The 21,890-nt window shown below is 33.8% G+C and overlaps 1 protein-coding gene across 1 annotated transcript in view; it reads left to right on the top strand.

Moving 5' to 3' along the window:
* Nucleotides 1-21,890, top strand: part of LOC109090048 (anosmin-1) — a gene marked incomplete at its 5' end in the record, with an annotated part of 56,419 nt that overhangs the window by 17,322 nt on the left and 17,207 nt on the right. Inside the window, 8 exon segments of the mRNA XM_042730449.1 lie at nucleotides 2,874-2,907; nucleotides 3,885-4,021; nucleotides 4,023-4,035; nucleotides 9,444-9,532; nucleotides 12,728-12,899; nucleotides 14,184-14,239; nucleotides 14,241-14,399; nucleotides 20,639-20,734. Of these exon segments, the coding sequence (XP_042586383.1) occupies nucleotides 2,874-2,907; nucleotides 3,885-4,021; nucleotides 4,023-4,035; nucleotides 9,444-9,532; nucleotides 12,728-12,899; nucleotides 14,184-14,239; nucleotides 14,241-14,399; nucleotides 20,639-20,734 (756 nt within the window).

The following is a 21,890-nucleotide window of genomic DNA, read 5'->3' on the forward strand; positions in this document are numbered from 1 at the left end:
GAGTTCAGCGGTCATTCTGAGGTCTGAACGCTCTTCCAGAACCAGCAGCTCATGACGGTCTTTAACAGCAAACTCTGTTATTCTGTTAGAAACCAGCAATAAAACCAAAGAAATCAAACAAGTTCACAAGAAACTCACAATTATCTCTAGATTATTCATAAAAAAAATGTATTTGTAAATTTACTGATATGAATTGTATTTGTTATACGTTTCATTGAAATTAAAATTAATGTCCCTTGCCATATGCCAGATATTTTATATATTAAATATGTTAGGTAATTATATAGTAAATATTTGTCTGATACATCATATATTAAATATATGACAAATATCTTTATATATATGTGTGTGTGTGTGTGTGTGTGTCATCAAATATATGTATATTAAATATGATAAATATATTACATATTAAATATATGTGAGATGTATTATACATTAACTGTCAGAAATATTATATACTGAATATATAAGATATTTAAATGTTATATCACTAGTATATATAATACATTAAACACAGTAAATTTATTATATATTGAATAATATGTAAGATATATGGAAACATTGAATCTAAAATAAATTACATTAAAAGTATAGCCAGATATGTTAAAATGTATATACCATTACAAGGTCAAAAGTTTGGAAAACATTACTGATTTTTTATGTTTTTGAAAGAAGTCTCTTTGCTGCTCAATCAAAGCCTGCATTTATTTGATCAAAAATACAGAAAAAAAAAAGTACAAACTAGATGAACAATATTATTACAACTTAAAATATAAATAGTTTCTATTTGAATAAACTTTAAAAAATAATTTAACATTCCGGTAGATGCCAAAGCTGAAATTTTCAGCATCATTACTCCCAGCCTTCAGTGTCACATGTACACCTCCCAGTCTATCACATGATCATTTAGAAATCATTCTAATATTCTGGATTTATTATGAGTGTTGGAAACAGTTTCTGCTGTCTAATATATTTTGATGAAATAAAAAGGTTAAAAAGGAACTGCATTTATATTCAAAATAAAAAAAAAAATTATACATAAATCTATATGCTAATAATATATTTTCTTTACTATCACTTTTTATTCCATTTAACCACCGGCTCCTTGCTGAATAAAAACCGTATTGATTTAAATTTTAAAAAAAAAAGCGCGCAACGAAAAAAAAAATGTAACTGACACACCACAAACACGTTACTGAACCAGTAGTGGTATATGTTATTACAACAATATGAATCATATTTTAAAAACAACATAGCTTCTTTTTTTTTTTTTTTTTTAACTTTTTATCATCAAAGTATCCTAAAAAAGTATCACATGTTTCTGAAAAAATATTAAGCAGCAGAACCTGTTTCCAACTTGATAATAAGAATCATCATATTAGAATGATTTCTACCCAAGGATTCATGTGGGGGTATGAATGATCCTAAAAAATTCAGCTTTGCCATCACAGAAATAAATGAATCATGTGTAAAGTATAATATAAACCAATTATTTTAAATTGTTAATCAAATAAATATATGTTCAAAAATAATTACATTTGTTTTTTCTGTATTTTTGATACAAATAAATGCAGGCTTGATGAGCAGAAAGAAACTTCTTGCTTCAAAAAACATTAAAAACAAATAATGCTTTCCAAACTTTTGACACTGTACTGTATATGTAAATCTGTCAAATACATTATGCAAATGAACAAGTTGGAGACAATATATATATTGAACATGTCAAACATGTTGAATGTATATATAAATATAAATGAAATGTAAATTACCAACAACATAAATTATAAATTAAATATGTTAAATGGATGCTCCACCCCAAAAATGGACAATTGTGTCATTAAGTCACGTACCCCACACCAAAAATCGTTCCACAACACCTAAAAGCTCCGGTTCGTCTTCAGAAACACAATTTAAGATAATTTTGGATGAAAAAAACCCCCCCCGGAGGCTTGTTGACTGTCCATAGACTGCCAAATAAAACAACAGTGTCAAGGTCCAGAAAAATTTTTCATGAAACAGTCGTCGTCAGAATACTCCATCTGCCCATCAGACATTGCAATCAGGGTTGATATGCACGCAAAAAAACACTTTTTGTAAGCGAAGGAGAACCACAGAAAAAATAACGAGGCTTTATTCAATATTCCTTTGTCAGCGGTCTCCTCTGTGTCTATCATATCCACCGTAGGCTGTGTATGCTCTTCTTTATCAGCCGCGATGGCAGATGGAGTATTCTGACGATGCTTTCATATCTTTTCTGGACCTTGACACTGATATTTATTTGGCAGTCTATGGGACAGTCACAAGCCCTCCCGGTTTTCATGCCAAAAATATCTTAAATTGTGTTACAAAGATGAAACAAAGCTTTTACGGGTTTGGAAACGACATGAGGGTAAGTTGATTAATGACATTCATTTTCATTTTGGGGTTGGAGTAATCCCTTTAAATATTAAATATTTAAACTATTACTGCATAAACAAAAGTAATAAATGACTATTATTTGAAAATCTAAAATATATAATATGATTAAATATGGAAAATATATACATGTTCAATATATGTCAAAGATTGTATATTGAATGTCAAAAAATATTATATATATAATATATCAAAAAATGTACTGTATTTTGTTAATGTCAGAATGTTTGTTGTATAATGAAAATGTATGTCATATATATGTAATTTAATATATGTAACAAATAAAAATTCATAGCAGTAAATTCCCATATATTAAATTTACATGATTTTTGGGAATAAGATGATATTTGCACAGATGAAGACAGATGTGTTGAGTGTAATATAGTGATGTAGTTTTGAACGCTTGATGAACTGAGACTGTGTGAAGGTTTAAATGTCTGGTTTTGTTCTGTGGTTAGGCCAGAAGCTCGGTGGATCTGGAAAGGTCTTCAGGTCAAACAAAAAGCTAACAGTCGTGGCCAGGTCCAGGCCGTCTCTTACTGGGGTCAGATCCGAAACCTGAAGAAAACAGCAAAGCCTCCTCAGTGTTACTGGCATCACAAAAACCAAAAAACAGACAACTGCCCAACAAACCAACAACAACAAACAGTGCTGACCCCATTCAGACCTCACTCACCGTTACTGGCCTCTTCTTTCCAATTATTTGAGAAAATCAGATAGTAGATGATTCTGAGTGAAACAAATTATGAACCATTTACAAAACTTTTAAAGAAAGACATTAAAAATAAAAAAATGAAACAGCCTCTTCTGCTCACAAAACAAGAAAAAAAAACCCACACAAACAACAACAAAAAAAAAAAAAAAAAAAATAACAAAAAAAAAAAAAAAAAAAAAATTACAAAAAAAAACAAACAACAACAAAAGGGCTAAACATTTATTTGATTAAAAAAATACAGTAAAAATTGTGAAATACAAGTTACAATTTTAAAACAGCTGTGTTTCTATGTGAAGATCTGTTAAACTGTAATTTATTTCTGTGATGCGCAGGGGATGTATTTTCACAAATCATTACTCCCAGGACTTCAGTGTCACATGAATTTCAGAAAACATTCAAATATGCTGTTCATTTCACAATTTTACAGTATTCTGATTATTGCATCAGAAATTACATTTTGGCACATATTCACATAGAAAACAGTTATTTAAAGTTATAATAGTATTTCACAATTTTACAGTATTTTTTATCAAATAAATGCAGCCTTGGTGAGTGGAAGAGACTTATTTAAAAGCATTTAAAAATAATAATGTTTCCCAATTTTTGCAGCTCAGACAGGAATACATCATTTAGAAAACTGGACTAGATGTCCCTGGATAACACACTAGGAGTGTGACTCCCCGCTTTGTGTCTCTGGTTGTTTTCTAGATGTGTGTTGGGGTGTGAATCGGGTTTTGTGTTGATTTTGCATTAGGTACCGTATCTAAGCTGAGGAGACTGGAGACTGCTGATCTGGGTTTGGTGTCGATGAAGCGAGCCGCCGGAGCGCTGGAGGTCGGCACACAAAGTATTATACCAGGACGACACCAGCTACAGGTCCTCATCTACTGGAAAGAAGAGAGGAGGTACACCACACACACAACACACACAACACACATCCACACATAACAACCAACACACAACACACCAACACACACACACAAACACACGTGTGGTTTTTTGTGAAAAGTGGGGACATCCCATAGGCTTAAATGGTTTTTAAAAACTGTACGAACTGTATATATTCTATCCCCAAAAAACCAACCCTACAAGAAAAACCTAACCAATTAACCAAGTAAAACTTTGTGCATTTTTACCTTTCACAAAAAAACTAATACTGTATGGTTTATTAAGCGTTTTGGAAAAATGGGGACATGGGTTTGTCCTCATAAGTCACCCTCAATCCTTGTAATAACTGTGTCATTACCCAATGTCATTATACAAAGTTGTGTCCTGATATGTCACAAAAAAAACAAACACACCACACATTCAAACAACATAAACAACACACACAATAAACACACACACACACCAACACAACCACAAACAACAACACACACACACACACACACACACAAACACACACACACACACACACACACCACACACACCACACACAAAACAACACAAACACAAAACACACACAACACAACACACACACAACCACACACACACACACAACACAAAAAAACAACACCACCAACACACACACACACACACAAACACACAACACACACACAACACCACACACCACACACATCAAAACAACACACACACAAAACAAACACCACACACACAACACACAACACAGCAACACACAACACATTAAAATTTACACAATCAACACACCAACACAACCACACAACACACACACCCCACACACAACAAAAACACACAAGCAAAACACACACATTAACTTACACATCAACACAAAAACACACAACCACCACAAACCACACCCACAACACAACACCCACACACACACACCACCACACACAATCAACACACACAACAACCAAATATCCAAAAACCCACCCACACACACACACACAAACACCACATCACACCCACACCACACATCAACCCACACACACACACACACACACAAACACCACACAACACAACACCACAACACACAACAAACAACACAAAATACAAACACACACACCCACAAACACACAACACACACACACACACACAAACAAACACACACACACACAAACACACACACACAACAGCCACACAAAAACACACAGCAAACACACACACAATAACATACACTCCAACAACCAACACACACAACACAAACACACCACACACAAACAAACACACACACACACACACACACACAACAACAACCACACAGCAAACACACACATTAACTTACACATCAACCACACCACCCCAAACCACCCAACACACACACACACCACACACACACACACACAACCACAACACACCAACACAACCCAACAGAACCACACACATTAACACACACAACAAACACACACAACAACAAAACTACTAACCTATAACCACAACACACAACACAACACACCACACACCACACACACCCACACACACCACACACCCACAACAACCACACACAAACACCCACCACAACATTAACATGACACATCAACACACACACACCACACAACACACACCACACACACAGTACACACACCAACAACAACACCAAGCAACACCACACACATAACTTACACATCAACACACAACACACACACACAAACCACACAACCCACACACACACACACCACACACCCACACACACACACACACACACACACACACACAACAACACACAGCAACACACACACACACACACAACAACACAACAGCAACACACACACACAGGTTACATAAACACATCAACACACACACACACACCACAACAAACAACACAAACACACACACATTAACACACACAACAACACACACACAACAACAACTAACATATAACCACACACACAACACAACACACACACACACACACACACACACACACAACAACAGCACACATTTCAACCAAACACAATTACACTCATCGTCAGTCTGATGAACTTCCTCCTGTGATTCATTGTTTTTCTGTGAATCAAGTCATTTTCAACATTTCGTCAATCGATCAATTCACAGTACAACTCTGAGTCAGTGGAGACCTCTCTTTTAGAATCATTTTTAGTTTTTAGAGTAATTATTGGATGACTGATTAGTTTTTATTGATTTATTTAGAAAAAATAGATGGATATCAATGTAAGTTCAATACATTCATTAATTACCAGCCATTAAAACACATTTAATTTTAAGCCATTACATTATAATTATAATTTAGAATTTAATTATTTTATACCACAACCTAGAAAATTGGGAATTAATTAATTTATTTATTTATTATTAGTTTTATTTATTTAATCAGTGAAATAAAGAAAATGCAAAATATTGCTTACATTTTATTTATTTAAATACTGGATGATTTAAATAACATTTTAAATATGTATCCATTAATATTTACAAATTAGAGCATTCTATGAAATGAAGTGTTCTTTTTTTTGGTCTTTTGATGTGGCTCATGAAAATCTTCAGTTTTCAGTTAATATCTAAATTAAATTTTTCAACTTGATTATTAATAGCATGTAATGTTTTTGGAAATAATGCATTTGCTGTATATGGGTGATCCATAAAGAAATATAAATATATTGTTAAAAACTACAGCAACATTAGTGATGTGAAGTAATTTGAATTTATTCAGCTTTAATTTTACATCCTTAGTTTTTTTTAGGTTTTTTTTACTTCACATTTTAATTGCAGTTAAGTTCAGATTAGTCTTTTTTAACTGGTTTCTGAATGGTCCCACACAGGCGCTGAGAAGGACCTCACATGTTGTGTTTTCAGTAGCTTGTAAGCTGAGTTTAATTGCTGAAATCCCCTCGCGGTCTGTTCTGGAGTGGTAATATTAAAAACCCTCGCGCTCCTGTGGAGCCGTATCCCCCCCGCTGCTCTGAAGCGAGACCTGATGATGATGCTCCGTCTGGAGCTGCTGATTGTGATTCTTCTGCTGACTCAGATCCTAACTCAGCACTTTTTATTCTTGCTCCCAATCTGAACTAAATCTCACTTCTGCTTCAGCCAGAAATCACACACTCACACTCAAGATATTCCAGCTAGAAATAATAATTAGCTAGTTGGTGTTTATTTTCTTTTTTTTTCTTTGGAAACTAGTTGAATAATCAGTGAGAGGCAGGATGACATTTTTCTAGCACAAACTAGAATAATTTAATTTATTATTAATTTATTATTTAATTTAGTTTCAAATTTCAAAACTATCTTGACAATAAAAAAAAATCTTGAAATGTTTGTAGCACAAACTAGAAGATTTAGAATAACTTAATGTATTATTTATTCATTAAATTTCAAATTTTTATTCATTTAGTTTAATTTAGAAAGATGACTAGTTGATAAAGCAGTGAGATGCAGGATGGAAAATTATTTTAAACATTTCATAAATTTTGGAATGATTTTATTTATTTATTTATTTATTTATTTATTTATTTATTTATTATTTCATTTATTTTTCTCATTTTTGATGTGGTGTTATTTAGAAAAAAAATATTAATTGATAAAATAGTGAGATGCAGGATGGCACTAACAAGAAAATTATTTATTATTATATACGTATTTATTTATTATTATTTTTTTTTCTAATTTTAAAAAATTACTAGTTGAAAAAACTTTTGTAAAGCACAACTACAAAAGTAAATTTTTTCCCTAATTTTTTTATTATTTCGGTCTAGAAAATTACTAGATAAAAATGTCGAGATGCAGGATAACAAAAATGTCCTTTAACTTTATATTCACATCTAGAAAATGGTTCAGTTATTCAGTGGATGGTTCCTGTGACTACGGCATGCGAAAGAAGAAAGCATTTTTTCAGCTTCTTGTTTATTAAACTCTGAATTTTTTCTTCATCTCCAGCTGCGATTCCTTGTTTCTTGCCTCCAGAAAATGTTCTGAGAGCTTTTTCACATCGTCCTCCTTCAAAGGCTCTTTTATCTGGCCGACCGCAGTTAAAGTCCCCTCTGAAGGGCCCGAGCATACTCTATTATTAATCTGAAATGTATCGTTTGGACCATCCAAAAACGCGCAGTTTGATGAATAATACCGGGAGGCGTTGCATAACCACACTGCTGATTAGCGCAGCGAGCCTCTTACTGTTCTGTAATCGCAGTGCAGGAGTGAGGAAACTGTTCACACAAAAATTCCTTTTTCCTAGAAAATTAAAGATAATAAACAACAATAAAAAAACTCCAGAAAAAAATTCAAACAAAAACTCATTATTTGCTCTTCATGCAACTCGAATCTTGAAATGATTTGAATGCACTTTTTTCATGCACATTTCCATGGCCATTTTCCTTTTCCATATATTTTAATTTAGTTTTTTAATTTATAAAACACCTGCTAGTTGATACAAAATTAAGATGCAGGACTGTCAAAATAGACAAATAGTCTTCAACTTTTGTGTAGTCCAAGCAATGAATTTTCAAATAATAAATATAAGTTTTTTCTATTTTTTATTTAGTCTAATTTAGGGAATGACTAGTTGATAAAGCAATGAGCGGTGCAGGGTGCTAAAACTCATCTAGAAAATACATTTTATTTTATCTATGTTATAGATATATTATTCTTAGGTATTTAGAATTTAATTTATGGTCTAATTGTAAGTCCTAATTTCCGAGAAATACCCACTGATTTTAATGCACTTTTTTTGCCACGATGTTTTCAACAACATGGTGTAGAAATATATTAAATTGAAGTGTCTGTATGGTCTTTTTTCATATAATAAGAAGTTTTATTTAAGTTAATAACCGCCCTGTCGGATCCAATATTTTTAGATTTACGACTATATGAGTGCTATAGTGCATATGTCTTTTATAGTATTTTTTCTTTAATTCAGCATAATTTAGAAAAAATTACTAGTTGATAAAACAGATGAGATGCAGAAGGAAATAATATATCTTAAACCTTGTTTAAAGCACAAACTAGAAAAATTAAAATAATTTAATTTATTATTATCATTATCATTATTTCATTATTATGATTTTATTTTTAAAATTATTATTTATATTTCTAAATTTTTCGTCCAATTTAGAAAAATAACAATGATTTAATTCACTTTTTTTTACCCCTCTATGTTTTCTAAACACAGTGACGTTCGATTAGTTTTGTGAAAAAAATAAAATGTGTGCTCTTTGTCTGTTATTATCAATATGATATAAATTAAACAACTGTTTTTAAAACCATGTGAAAAATTAGTTACATCAAAAGTAATCTAAAAGGAATTAAAAGTAGTCTGATTATGTTACCTAACAATGTGTAATGTACTAAATTTGAAAGTTATCTACTGTAAAATTGTTGTTGTACTGTAAAAAACTGTACTGTAAAAGATATTTAAGTTGTGTTGATGTTTGGTTTGCAGATGCTGCTGTGAACCGCTATCACGTTCAGTGGACGCCTGAATACTGCAGCCACAACCGAAGCGGAGCGCCGCAGAAATCACTGACTCAGGTTTGTGTTAGTGTTCATTTCTCTTCATTACTGCAGCTGATTAGCGTGTGTTGTTTTCAGGATGATGTGCTCAGAATGTGCTCCAGTGCCTAAGAAAACACAGGCATTAAAATACATAATTCCAGGAAGCGGGAGTGAATTTATCAAACCCCCAGAGTGGCCCCAGCGGAGCCTTAACCTGCGGCCCCGAGCCGCGCGCTAGCTGCTAGGAAACACGCATTCGCTTTGTGCATCATGACTAAAAAAATACATTAAATAAAATAAAAACATTTTTACTTTAACTAAACTGGACTAAAATTTAGAAATATAAATAATAATAATAATAATAAATAATGATAATGATAATGATAATAATAATAATAATAAATTAAATTATTTAAATTTTCTAGTTTGTGCTTTAAAAAGGTTAAGATATTATTTCATTCTGCATCTCACTGTTTTATCAATTAGTAATGTTTTTTTCTAAACTTATGCTAACCTTAAAGAAAAAAAATTAAATAAAATACATATGCACTATAGCACTACATATAGTCGTAAATTTAAATATTGACCTACAGTTATTAACTTAAACACTTTAATATATGAAAAAATGACATACAGACACTTCAATTAATATTTTCTACCACCATGTTTTGAAAACATTGTGGCAAAAAGTGCATTAAAATCATTGTTATTTTTCTAAATTAGACTACAAATTAGACAATAAATTAAATTCTAAATAATAAGAATAATAGATCCAAAGATAATGGGATCGATGTTTGCTTGTTAAATGTCATTGATGAGTGTTGCGGTTGCTAGGGGGGGGGAAAGCTAGAGTGTTGGGGGTGGTTGCCAGGGTGTCCGCTAAGGTGCTATAGGTGTTGGTAGGCAGTGTTTTAAAGTGTTTTTAGGTGGTTGCTAGGATGTTGCTATGGGGTTATGTATTTCTGGTTGGTTGCTGTGTTGTTTCTAGGGTGTTCTGACTGGTTGCTAGGACATTGCTATGGTGCTAAGATGTTCTCAGTGTTGCTATACAGTCTCTAATGTTTTCTGTCCTGGGTGGCTGCTAGGGTGTTGCTATGCAGTTCCTGAGGCGTTCTGACTGGTTGCCAGGACATTGCTATGGGGTAACTAAGGTGTTCTTGGTGTTGCTATGCAGTTTCTAAATCATGCCGGGATGTTGCTATGGGGTTGCTATAGTGTTCAAGCTGATTGCTAGGGTGTTACTATGCAATTTCTAAGGTATTCTGGGTGGTTGTCAGGACATTGCTATGGGGTTGCTAAGGTGTTGTAGGTGGCTTCTAAGGTGTTACTGAGTAGTTTCTAAGGTGTTCTAGATGGTTGCTAGAGCATTGCTACAGTATGTAGTTTCTAAGGCATTCCGGCTGGTTGCTAGGCCATTGTTATGTAGTTGCTAAGATGTTATAGGTGGTTGATAATGTGTTGCTGTGCAGTTTTTAAGGTGTTCTGAGTGGTTCCTAGGGCTTGATGTAGTTTTTAAGATGTTCTAGGTGATTGCTAAGGTGTTGCTATGCAGTTTCTAAGGTGTACTAGTTGCTATGGGATTGCTAGAATGTTGCTCTGCAGTTTCTAAGGTTTTTGTCACGTTTCTTTAGTATGTGTGAAGATGCAAAAATGTACCATGTTAAGACAAATTCTGGCTGTGTTCGAACATGCAATACATTTTAAAGCAGATTCGCCGCTAGATTTAGCCACATACGAATCAGTTCTTTAGTTTATTGTGGCATTGCTTCACTTATATCTATTGTGCTAGAGTAAATTAATGTCGCAATGTAAATTAAGAAAAAGAATGTTAAACTAAACCAATTATGCAATTATGGTCTCAAATACAGAAATTTAATTGGCTGCTGTGTGTGTTGTCACATTAATGTGGATAAACACTAGAGTTGACACAGTCAAATTTCACAGGTTTTGTGTAAAGACTTTTGGCCCTATCCACCTTCCATATCTTTAGATGTTGCTTGGGACTGTGTTTTGAGGTAGTTGCTAACTGGAACACATTAGCATCATACATGAGACATTTGCATGAACAAACACCACTTTTCTATGGAAGCAGATTAGTCTCAAATATAATTCACGCAAAAAACACGATTCACACATGCGTAGACAATTTCACATGCATGAAACCTAATTCACGTACACACAAAAAAAATTCACGTGCGTGAACACAAATAATATATTCACAAAAAGCAATTCACATGCGCAAAATAAAATTAATATTCATAAAAATGCATTTCACAAATGCAAAACACAATTTGTAGATATACAACTGTGCACAAAAACCTTTGAATGTTTAAAAATGTACGAGTGTCTGAATGTACGAATCGTCATTTACTACGATCCACTCGGATTGTGTGTGTGTGTGTTTTTTGAGACTTTCCTGGCAGAGCTCTCTTCCCACGTGGGTCTGTCGTACTCTTTAGCCAATCAGATGCGAGCTTACCATTCAACCAATCATATCATAAGCCACTGAGATTGCATTCAAGGAGAGTAGCTTCCTTAGTTTGAGTCTGCACGTCAGAAACGGAAGTGCTAAAAATCGCTAAAAATGGGCTTCACTGAGTTCCAATTGGGTCGCTGTGTCCATTTCTTTTACTGTCTATGGGATTACTGATGTAAAGGCTTAATTTCCGTTCTAATTAATCCCATATTGCGCAAAAGGTGCGCAGAATCGTGCTCATTGAATGCAGTCTCAGTGGCTTATGATATGATTGGTTGAATGGTAAGCTCGCATCTGATTGGCTAAAGAGTAAGACAGACCCACGTGGGAAGAGAGCTCTGCCAGGAAAGTCTCAAAAACACACACACACAAATCCGAGTGGGATTCGTAGTAAATGACGATTTGTACATTCAGACACTCGTACATTTTAAACATTCAAAGGTTTTTGTGCACAGTTGTATATCTACGAATTGTGTTTTGCATTTGTGAAATGTATTTTTATGAATATATAATTTTATTTTGTGCATGTGAATTGCTTTTTGTGAATATATTTTTTTTTTCATGCACGAGAATTTTTTTTGTGTGTATGTGAATTAGGTTTCATGCATGTGAAATTGTCTACGCATGTGTGAATCGTGTTTTTTGCGTGAATTATATTTGAGACTAATCTGCTTCCATACTTTTCTTCATAAAATGTACAATTGTAGTTGTATTCTTCCACAGGTCACTCTGATAAACGTGTTTCTCTTCTGCAGGAGAACTTCATCAATCTCCCGGGTCTGCTGTTCTCCTGTAAGTACAGGGTCACCGTTCACACGCTCAGTGCTAAACGACGCTCCAAAGACGAGAGCATCAGCTTCCTGACACCGTCCTGCACGACTCTCCAGAGCAAGAGCGTCAAACCCATCGCCTGTCCCGGAGACACACGTAAGAACAGAGACGCTTATCACTCATTAGGAGAGTTTGTTTTCAGGATGTGGCTTCATACAGGTCATGCATTTAGCTTGAAATATGACATTTGAGAGATTAAAGTGAGAAAAAAATTTGGTTTATTTAAGAGAAAATGTATTTTTGTTACTATATTATAATGAATGAATGGATGAATGAATGATGAATTTATATAGCACGTATTGTTTATTGCTGTACACCCAAAGTTCTGTTTTGTATTTTATAAATTAATTAATTTTAAGTTAGCATTTTAATATTTTTGTTGTTTTTGTCATTAGATTTTTTTAATTTCTAATAGTTTATTGCATTTTTTTTTCATTAATTTTGTTGTGGTTTTGTAATTTTAAGTTTTTTAAAATGTTATATAGTTTTTAAAGTTTTTTTAAAAATGTTTTTAATTCATCTTTTTTTCAGTTTTTAGATTAAGTAGTTTTAGTACTTCACACTAAACTTAGAAACATTGCTTTAGCAACTGAAATATTTACTGAAAATATAACTGAAGTTTTTTTTAATTAGTTTATTTCTGTTAACATTTATTTTTAGATAACATTTATAATTTGTCAATTTATATAAATGTTGTTTTTTTTCAGTTCACTGTACTTAACAGTAATTAAACTGAGATGAAGTGTTCTTTTAAGCCCATACCAGTAGTATTTTATTATCATTGATATACTATTATAGAATATAAAAAATTAAAATAAATTTAAAATTACTTCTTTCCATCAATTAAATAAATTGTTTTCACTTCACAAAATAAAATATTATTATTAGTTTTATTTTCCCTTTTAATTAATTATTATTATTATTATTATTATTTTTTTTTTTTGCATGTCTTCACCTTTGTTAGTTTTTTTTTTTTGTTAATATAACTATTTTATTCATTTTTATTTAAATTTTAATCTAGTTATTTTAAGTACAATCGACTTGGAATGAAGTTGAGAAATGTTGCCTTGGCAACTGACTGAAACAAAATAAGTTGTTCATATTTTATTTCAAGCACTGCAAAAGTTTTCAAAATGTGTTTAGTCTTAGTTAACAATAATAACCTTGGTACTAAGTGCTTAAAATGAAACCCTCAGTTAATTCAATTCAGTGATTAGTTCCCATATTTTTCGTAATATTTATGTATTTTTGTCATTATGCAGTATATTTATAAAAATTGCTATGTCCTCTGTCTGACACCTCATTCCTACAGTCTGATGAGTGTTTAGTGTATTTTTGTGTGGTCTCCTGATATGTTTGATGTTTTTCTAAAACTCTCAGCGCCGGCGAAGGTTTTAGCGAAGCCTGAGAATCTGACGGCGTCCTTCAACGACGCAAAACTGAAACCTGACGTCTCCTCTCCACTGGATGTCGCCTCCTCAGCAGCCGCTTCAGCCCATCACAGGCTTCCAGGTCACATGGGTGGAGGTTTCCAGCGCGAGCCGCCCGAACAGCCTTCCCAACAGCATTATTTCCCAGTCTCAGATCCTGCCACCTGTGAGTCGTCTCCACACACGCTGTTCTCTCATGAAAGCTACATAAATTACACTTACATTACGTGTTCTTGGCCGCGTTTTCTCACTGGAGCGCCTCTCATGGAAAATCGGTTACATATTGAAGTCCAAGAGTGTAAAATATGATACACAATCATCTTGTGTGCATAACCCCAGCGCTGGCATCGGCCCACAGGATCCGTCTGATGAATCGAGCGCTGCATGAGGCACCGAGGCTGCTCTTTTAGTCAGCTTCTACTGAGCAGACCTCAGACTGTATCTGGATGCTTTCTGGATGAAGTAATGTTGAGTGAGATATCAAATGTTCACAATGTATTAGTATAGTTTTGTTGCCAATAAAAATATAACTTAATATGATATTAAGTAATAATATAATGCATAAATAAAATAAAAAAATTTAATTTCTGTAGTACATATAATTGTGTGACACACACAGATAGATAAATGGATATAAATTTAACTACTATATCAAAAATTCAACATAAATATTATATGTAAATATTTATACATACAGGTGCATCTCAATCAATTAGAATGTCGTGGAAAAGTTCATTTATTTCAGTAATTCAACTCAAATTGTGAAACTCGTGTATTAAATGAATTCATTGCACACAGACTGAAGTAGTTTAAGTCTTTGGTTCTTTTAATTGTGATGATTTTGGCTCACATGTAACAAAAATCTCAACAAATTAGAATACTTCATAAGACCAATAAAAAAAAAAAAAACACATTTTTAGTGAATTGTTGGCCTTCTTGGAAAGTATGTTCATTTACTGTACATGTACTCAATACTTGGTAGGGGCTCTTTTTGCTTTAATTACTGCCTCAGTTCGGCGTGGCATGGAGGTGATCAGTTTGTGGCGCTGCTGAGGTGGTATGGAAGCCCAGGTTTCTTTCACAGTGACCTTCAGCTCATCTGCATTGTTTGGGCTCTTGTTTCTCATTTTCCTCTTGACACTACCCCATAGATTCTCTCTGGGGTTCAGGTCTGGTGAGTTTGTTGGCCAGTCAAGCACACAAACACCATGATCATTTAAATCAGCATCTTCAAAAAGCTGGTCAGCAGAAGGAAACATGAAGTGCTCCAGAATTTCTTGGTAAACGGGTGCAGTGACTTTGGTTTTCAAAAAACACAATGGACCCACACCAACAGAGGACATTGCACCCCAAATCATCACAGACTGTGGAAACTTAACACTGGACTTCAAGCAACTTGGGCTATGAGCTTCTCCACCCTTCCTCCAGACTCTAGGACCTTGGTTTCCAAATAAAATACAAAACTTGCTCTCATCTGAAAAGAGGACTTTGGACCCCTGGGCAACAGTCCAGTTCTTCTTCTTCTTAGCCCAGGTAAGATGCCTCTGACGTTGTCTGTGGATCAGGAGTGGCTCAACAAGAGGAATACGACAACTGTAGCCAAATTCCTTGACACGTCTGTGTGTGGTGGCTCTTGATGCCTTGACCCCAGCCTCAGTCCATTCCTTGTGAAGTTCTCTCAAATTCTTGAATCGATTTTGCTTGACAATCCTCATAAGGCTGCGCTTCTCTCGGTTGGTTGTGCATCTTTTTCTTACACACTTTTTCCTTCCACTCAACTTTCTGTAAACATGCTTGGATACAGCACTCTGTGAACAGCCAGCTTCTTTGGCAATGAATGTTTGTGGCTTACCCTCCTTGTGAAGGGTGTCAATGATTGTCTTCTGGACAACTGTCAGATCAGCAGTCTTCCCCATGATTGTGTAGCCTAGTGAACCAAACTGAGAGACCATGTTGAAGGCTCAGGAAACCTTTGCAGGTGTTTTGAGTTGATTAGCTGATTGGCATGTCACCATATTCTAATTTGTTGAGATGGCGAATTGGTGGGTTTTTGTTAAATGTGAGCCAAAATCATCACAATTAAAAGAACCAAAGACTTAAACTACTTCAGTCTGTGTGCATTTAATTTATATAATACACAAGTTTCACAATTTGAGTTGAATTACTGAAATAAAATAACTTTTCCACGACATTCTAATTTATTGAGATGCACCTGTATTTATTCAAGTAATCAGAGTATGGTCAGATGAAAGTAGAGAGAACTTAAGAGCTTGTTTTGATTGTACAAACTGGGAAATTTTCCATGATGAAACATTAGATGAAAGAACTGAAGTAATCAATGATTATATTAACTTTTGTGTGCAACTGGTAATACCTACAAAGAATATCAAAGTATATCCAAACAATAAATCTTACATCACCAAGGATATTAAGGAAATTATAAATAGATGGAATGTAGCATTTAGAAATAAAGATCCTAAAGAAATGAAAGATACTGAAATAGAATTAAAAAGTAAAATGAGGAAAGCTAAAGAAGCTCACAGACAGTGCTTAGAAGAAGCCTTCAGAACCAAAAACAATAAGAAAGTCTGGGATACCATGAAAAAAATGACAGGTTTATCCTCTTCCAACAAATGTATTGTAACAGACAACAAAGTCAGCTTGCTTAATGAACTAAATACATTTTTTACAAGATTTGAACGCCACAAGCAACAATGAACTATTAACATTGTATCGTCTTCCTCCCAAAAGATAGTGATCGATGTTGCGGAAGACATTTCGGTCTGTTAATACTAGAAAAGCTGTTGGTCCAGATGGGTGTGCTTATTATAATATTGCGTTTTGAGAATGAAAAAAACATAAGTCGCGGCTCACGTCACATTTTATTAGCCCTATTACTTTCCGAAATAATGAAGGCTAAAATGCCTGTAGGCTAAAGCAAAATGTTTACAAACATTATAGAAACAGTTATTAGTTTCTCTCCAAAACAAATCCTCTAAAGTTTAGGCAATAAAAAACGTCAATCCAAAAACAAATTAATTTAAGGTGTAGCTGATGCGTACCTCTCTCATTCGGCACGAATCCAAATGTTTCCATATTCCCGAAGTATCTGGATGCTAAAATATTATTTATTATATAGTGTTTGTATTTTCATTGACATAAAACATCATCCTTCACATCGGCTATTTCAGCACAGTGAGGCGCGGTCACGCTGAATGCAACAAATTTTGTAAAACAGAGCAGTGTTTACTTTTTTATTTGTTTCTTTAACTGTATTTTATTTTGATAATGAACAGGCTTCAATATAGCAAAATTATGTTGTGTGTGCGCGTAAGGCGCCGGTGCGATGGTCATACCAACGCTGGTTGGTTATACAGAAGCAAGACATTATTCAAAGCTGTCAAGCTTTTGCAAAATAATTAAAACTGCAAAGCTTTTGCAAAATAAAGAAAACTACTCTCTGCTGTTTGAACCGTAATTTAGCACATTTTTTCTTTCGTTTCGTTAATCTGTCAGTATGATTTAAGTGAAATATATTTAGAGTATATGCCAATATTCCTTTTTATGTAAGCCTATAGTTTTTCTGTTTTCTTCATTCACAGAAGCGCTGCAGGTGTGTGCGATCTGTTGAATTCGTCTTACACTATCCTCAGATAAACTCTAAGGGCAGTGCATTGCCATTGCGACTTACCTACTGTACGATGAGTTCACAGCTGAGCGGACATTTCACTCGTTGGCTTCAGCGTCACATTTGCATAGTACTACTGGAATTCATGATTGGATGACAGCAAATTTCAAATATTAAATGGAACGATAAAATAACGTTATTAACCGGTTAATGGCCATTTCAAATTTTCGATTCTGTTCGGAACTATAAAATTTGATTTCGTTTCTGTTTCTGTTTCTGTTTCTGTTCCTGTCAAAATTTATTTCGTTTCCGGTTTTCGTTTTCGTTCCTTGAACCGGTTCAGAGCCCTGAGTATTATTTCTTGACTTTTCACCTGCATTTGATACTGTTCAAGTTAACACTCTTGTGTCTAAACTAATACAGTTAGACGTGAACCCATACTTAATTAAATGGCACCTCTCTTTTCTCACCAATAGAACCCAAAGGGTTAAAGTGAACAATGTCCTGTCGACAGAGGTAAAAACAAATGTTTGTGACTTGGTGTACCTCAGGGTTGTGTAAGCTCTGCTATGTTATTTACTCTGTATACAGATGACTGTCGATTAAACAGGAGTGATCAGTATATTTTAAAGTACTCCGATGATACTGTGTTAATATAATTATTGAATAACCAAGAATACCTAGAACAGCATCAACAGGCGGTAAACAAACTGGTCAAATGGTGTATATAATGTATATAATGTGTATATAATGGACTATAATGCCCTTAGTATTAACTTAAAAAAACTGAGGAGATAGTGTTAGGGCCTGTTGCTGACATTCATACAACACCTGTTCTTATACATGAAGAGAACATCAAACAAGTAGAAGCATATAGGTATTTAGGAGTATGGATAGACAAAACATTATCATGGAGAGATCATATAGATGGTATCTGTAATAAATCAATGCAAAAATCTACTTTCTCCGTAGATAGAGGTCATTTGGAGCAAGAAAGCAGATTCTTTTATTGTTTTTTATGTCTGTAATCATGAGTGTCTTGCAGTACTGTAATTCAGTTTGGTATATGAGTTTATCTGTTAGTCTAAAAACAAAGCTAATGAACTTACTAAAAATGTGCTCTAAAATAGTGGGTCAGCATCTTCAAAAAGCAGATGAACTATCTTACCATAATAATCCTGTAAGACTAGCTAATAACCTAGTTTCTGAACCTAATCATGTGTTGTATAATGAATTTGTACTGTTGCCATCTAATCGACGATATAAGGTCCCATGATACAGTCGAATGAAGTTAAAGAATTCATTTGTACATCAAGCTGTATTATTGTTGAAGAACTCATATAAAATGTAAAAAGTAAAGGTCCTTTTTTTTCAATTTTCTTTGTGAGTGTGTGTGAGAAAGCTCTGTAGTCTGTGTTGTTTATGTGATAAAGTATTGTAATTCTGAGTGAACCTGCTGTAACGCTAGACAAATTTCAGACTCGTCCCATATCGTATATTAATTCATATATAAAATTAGAATAAAAATCTATATACTATATGAATTAAAATACTACATAGCAACATATAATTTATATTGAATTAATTATAAATATTCATTCATTAATATAGTATAATATTTGTTAATTTATATATAAAATATTTACATGGCATTGCCGTTTTATCAATATAATATTTAAATGAAATTTCTCAAAAACCCGCTAAATCTATATATATATATATATATATATATATATATATATATATATATATCTATATATATACATTAAATAAAATTAGAAACAATAAAAACAATACATTTTATCACTTAATACATATATATTTATATAATTATTATTAATATTCATTAATTATTATATTATTCATTAATTTCTGACATAATTAACATTAATTATTCATATTACATTGTATTACAATTATAACATTACAATTAAAAAAGTACGATATTTAATATTTAAATGGAATTTCTCAAAAATCTGAGTATATAAATTACATTATATATGAAATAATAAAAACATAACTTTTAATATATTATACAGTTGATATAATTTAATAGCATTTAATATTTAAACTTAAAATATTACAGCAGAAATAAACCTGAAAAATATTGAGATATAATTTTCAGCTACATCACCCAATCCTAATGGGAAGGTTTATCTTGAAGTAAATGATTTATTAGTCTTCATATGGTAGTTATTAGTATGTTCCCAGTGATTGAGTGTCGTTTTGAGCTCATTCTTCATCTGACATCAGCGCTGTCTCCATCAGTAACACTGGCTGCTCTCCTCCTAGAACAAACAGTTCAGCTTTAATCGACTCAATCAGATTGAAATACATCAAATCCAATTGCATCCAGTTCTCATCCGCATGATTCCTCAGATCTTTTGTGAAGGCCGGTTCGAGGCACGCCATCATTATCAGATTGGACTCGTGTGTGAATGATGTGGAATCTGTGATGTTTATGGATGATTTCATTCTTCATAACGAGTCAATCTGAAGGATTTCCAATGAGCTCATGACAAACATGAAGGCGCTGGACGATGCTTCACGCCAAAACATGTTGGAGAAACGCATGTGAGCTTCTCTTTCAGGAATAATCTGATTTGTCTAACGATCTGAAAAGAGGGAAAATCCAGTGGATTATACAAAATGACAACATAGTCATTTCATATATAAATCATTTTGTTGCATTTCCATGAAAAGTGGCTGTATTATGAGGATCTGATGACGGTATCAGTCTAAAAGCTGTGTGTATTTTTGCTTTTGTGGTTTTCCAGGATCGTAACTTTCTGGTCGTGTCCAACCTCCGGCCGGGCACTTTCTACAGGTTAGAGGTTCAGGTGAGTAACTGCGGCGGGAGAAAGGAGGACCCTGTGACTGAAAGAAGATCTTCAACAGACGCCGCTTCGCAGCAAAGTAAGCAAACATGGATTCTAGAGATTAAAGGGTTACTCCACCCCCAAAATGAATAAAAGCTTTGTTCCATCTTTGGAATGCACAATTTAAAGATATTTTGGATGGAAAACCGGGAGGAGGCTTAGTGACTGTCCCATAGACTGCCAATTAAATAACAGTGTTCCTTGTCAGGCCCAGGAAAGTATGAAAAGCATCATCAGGATACTCCATCTGCCATCAGTGATTTCAACCATAAATTCATTATGATGTGACGAGAATACTTTTGTGTACATGAAGAAAAACAAAAAAATAACGACTTTATTCAACAATTGGTGTCCATCAGCGTTGTGCCATTTTGGAGAATATGAGCTGTATGCAGGCAGCGTACGCTCTTCTGTGTCAGCCACGCCACAAGGATACACTGTTTTAGTTCAAATCAAAGGGTTAATACACGTAGGAAATGTATCCTTGTGTCGCAGCTGACACAGAAGAGCGTACGCAGTTTGCGTTCAGCGGATATTCTCCAAAACGGTGCTACGCTGATTTGGAGAGACACAGAGCATACGAAGTATGTTATGTTAAATAAGACAAATATCTTTTATGTATTTAATCCCATTTAACATTTACATTTATTCATTTAGCAGACATTTTTATCCAAAGCGACTGCATCAAGGACAAAGGAATGCATCAAGCGATTCATCATTAAGAGGGGTCAAATAAACACAGGAAGTGCTGTGTAAAAACAAAGTTTGTGGGTGTTGTACAAGTACAAGTACTAGGCTAGACGGGTGGGATTAAGGGACAAGCGAAAGCAAAGTTTTTTTTAATTTTTTTATAAATTTTTGTGAAGACAAATGGTGACGAAAGTAGAGTTTTGCAGCTCTAATTTTTATGACCACGTGTCTTGCTACTGACTTTTGATGATTCAGTCAGTCATACTAAGCAAAAAAATGACACATTTTTGTTTCATTTTATTTATTGCTGAATAGTGTTGAACTTTCTTCTCCTGCGTCATATTCTACTGTACAGACGTAAATTCACATTTCCTTCAGCCTGAGGCTCATTCATTTACATTTGATGTGAAAGGGCTTTACATTTGTAAAATAAGAACTTTTTTTCATATAAAAAAACAAG

This window comes from Cyprinus carpio, chromosome B9 (genome assembly GCF_018340385.1).
Source record: "Cyprinus carpio isolate SPL01 chromosome B9, ASM1834038v1, whole genome shotgun sequence".
Classification (NCBI taxonomy): Eukaryota; Metazoa; Chordata; class Actinopteri; order Cypriniformes; family Cyprinidae; genus Cyprinus; species Cyprinus carpio.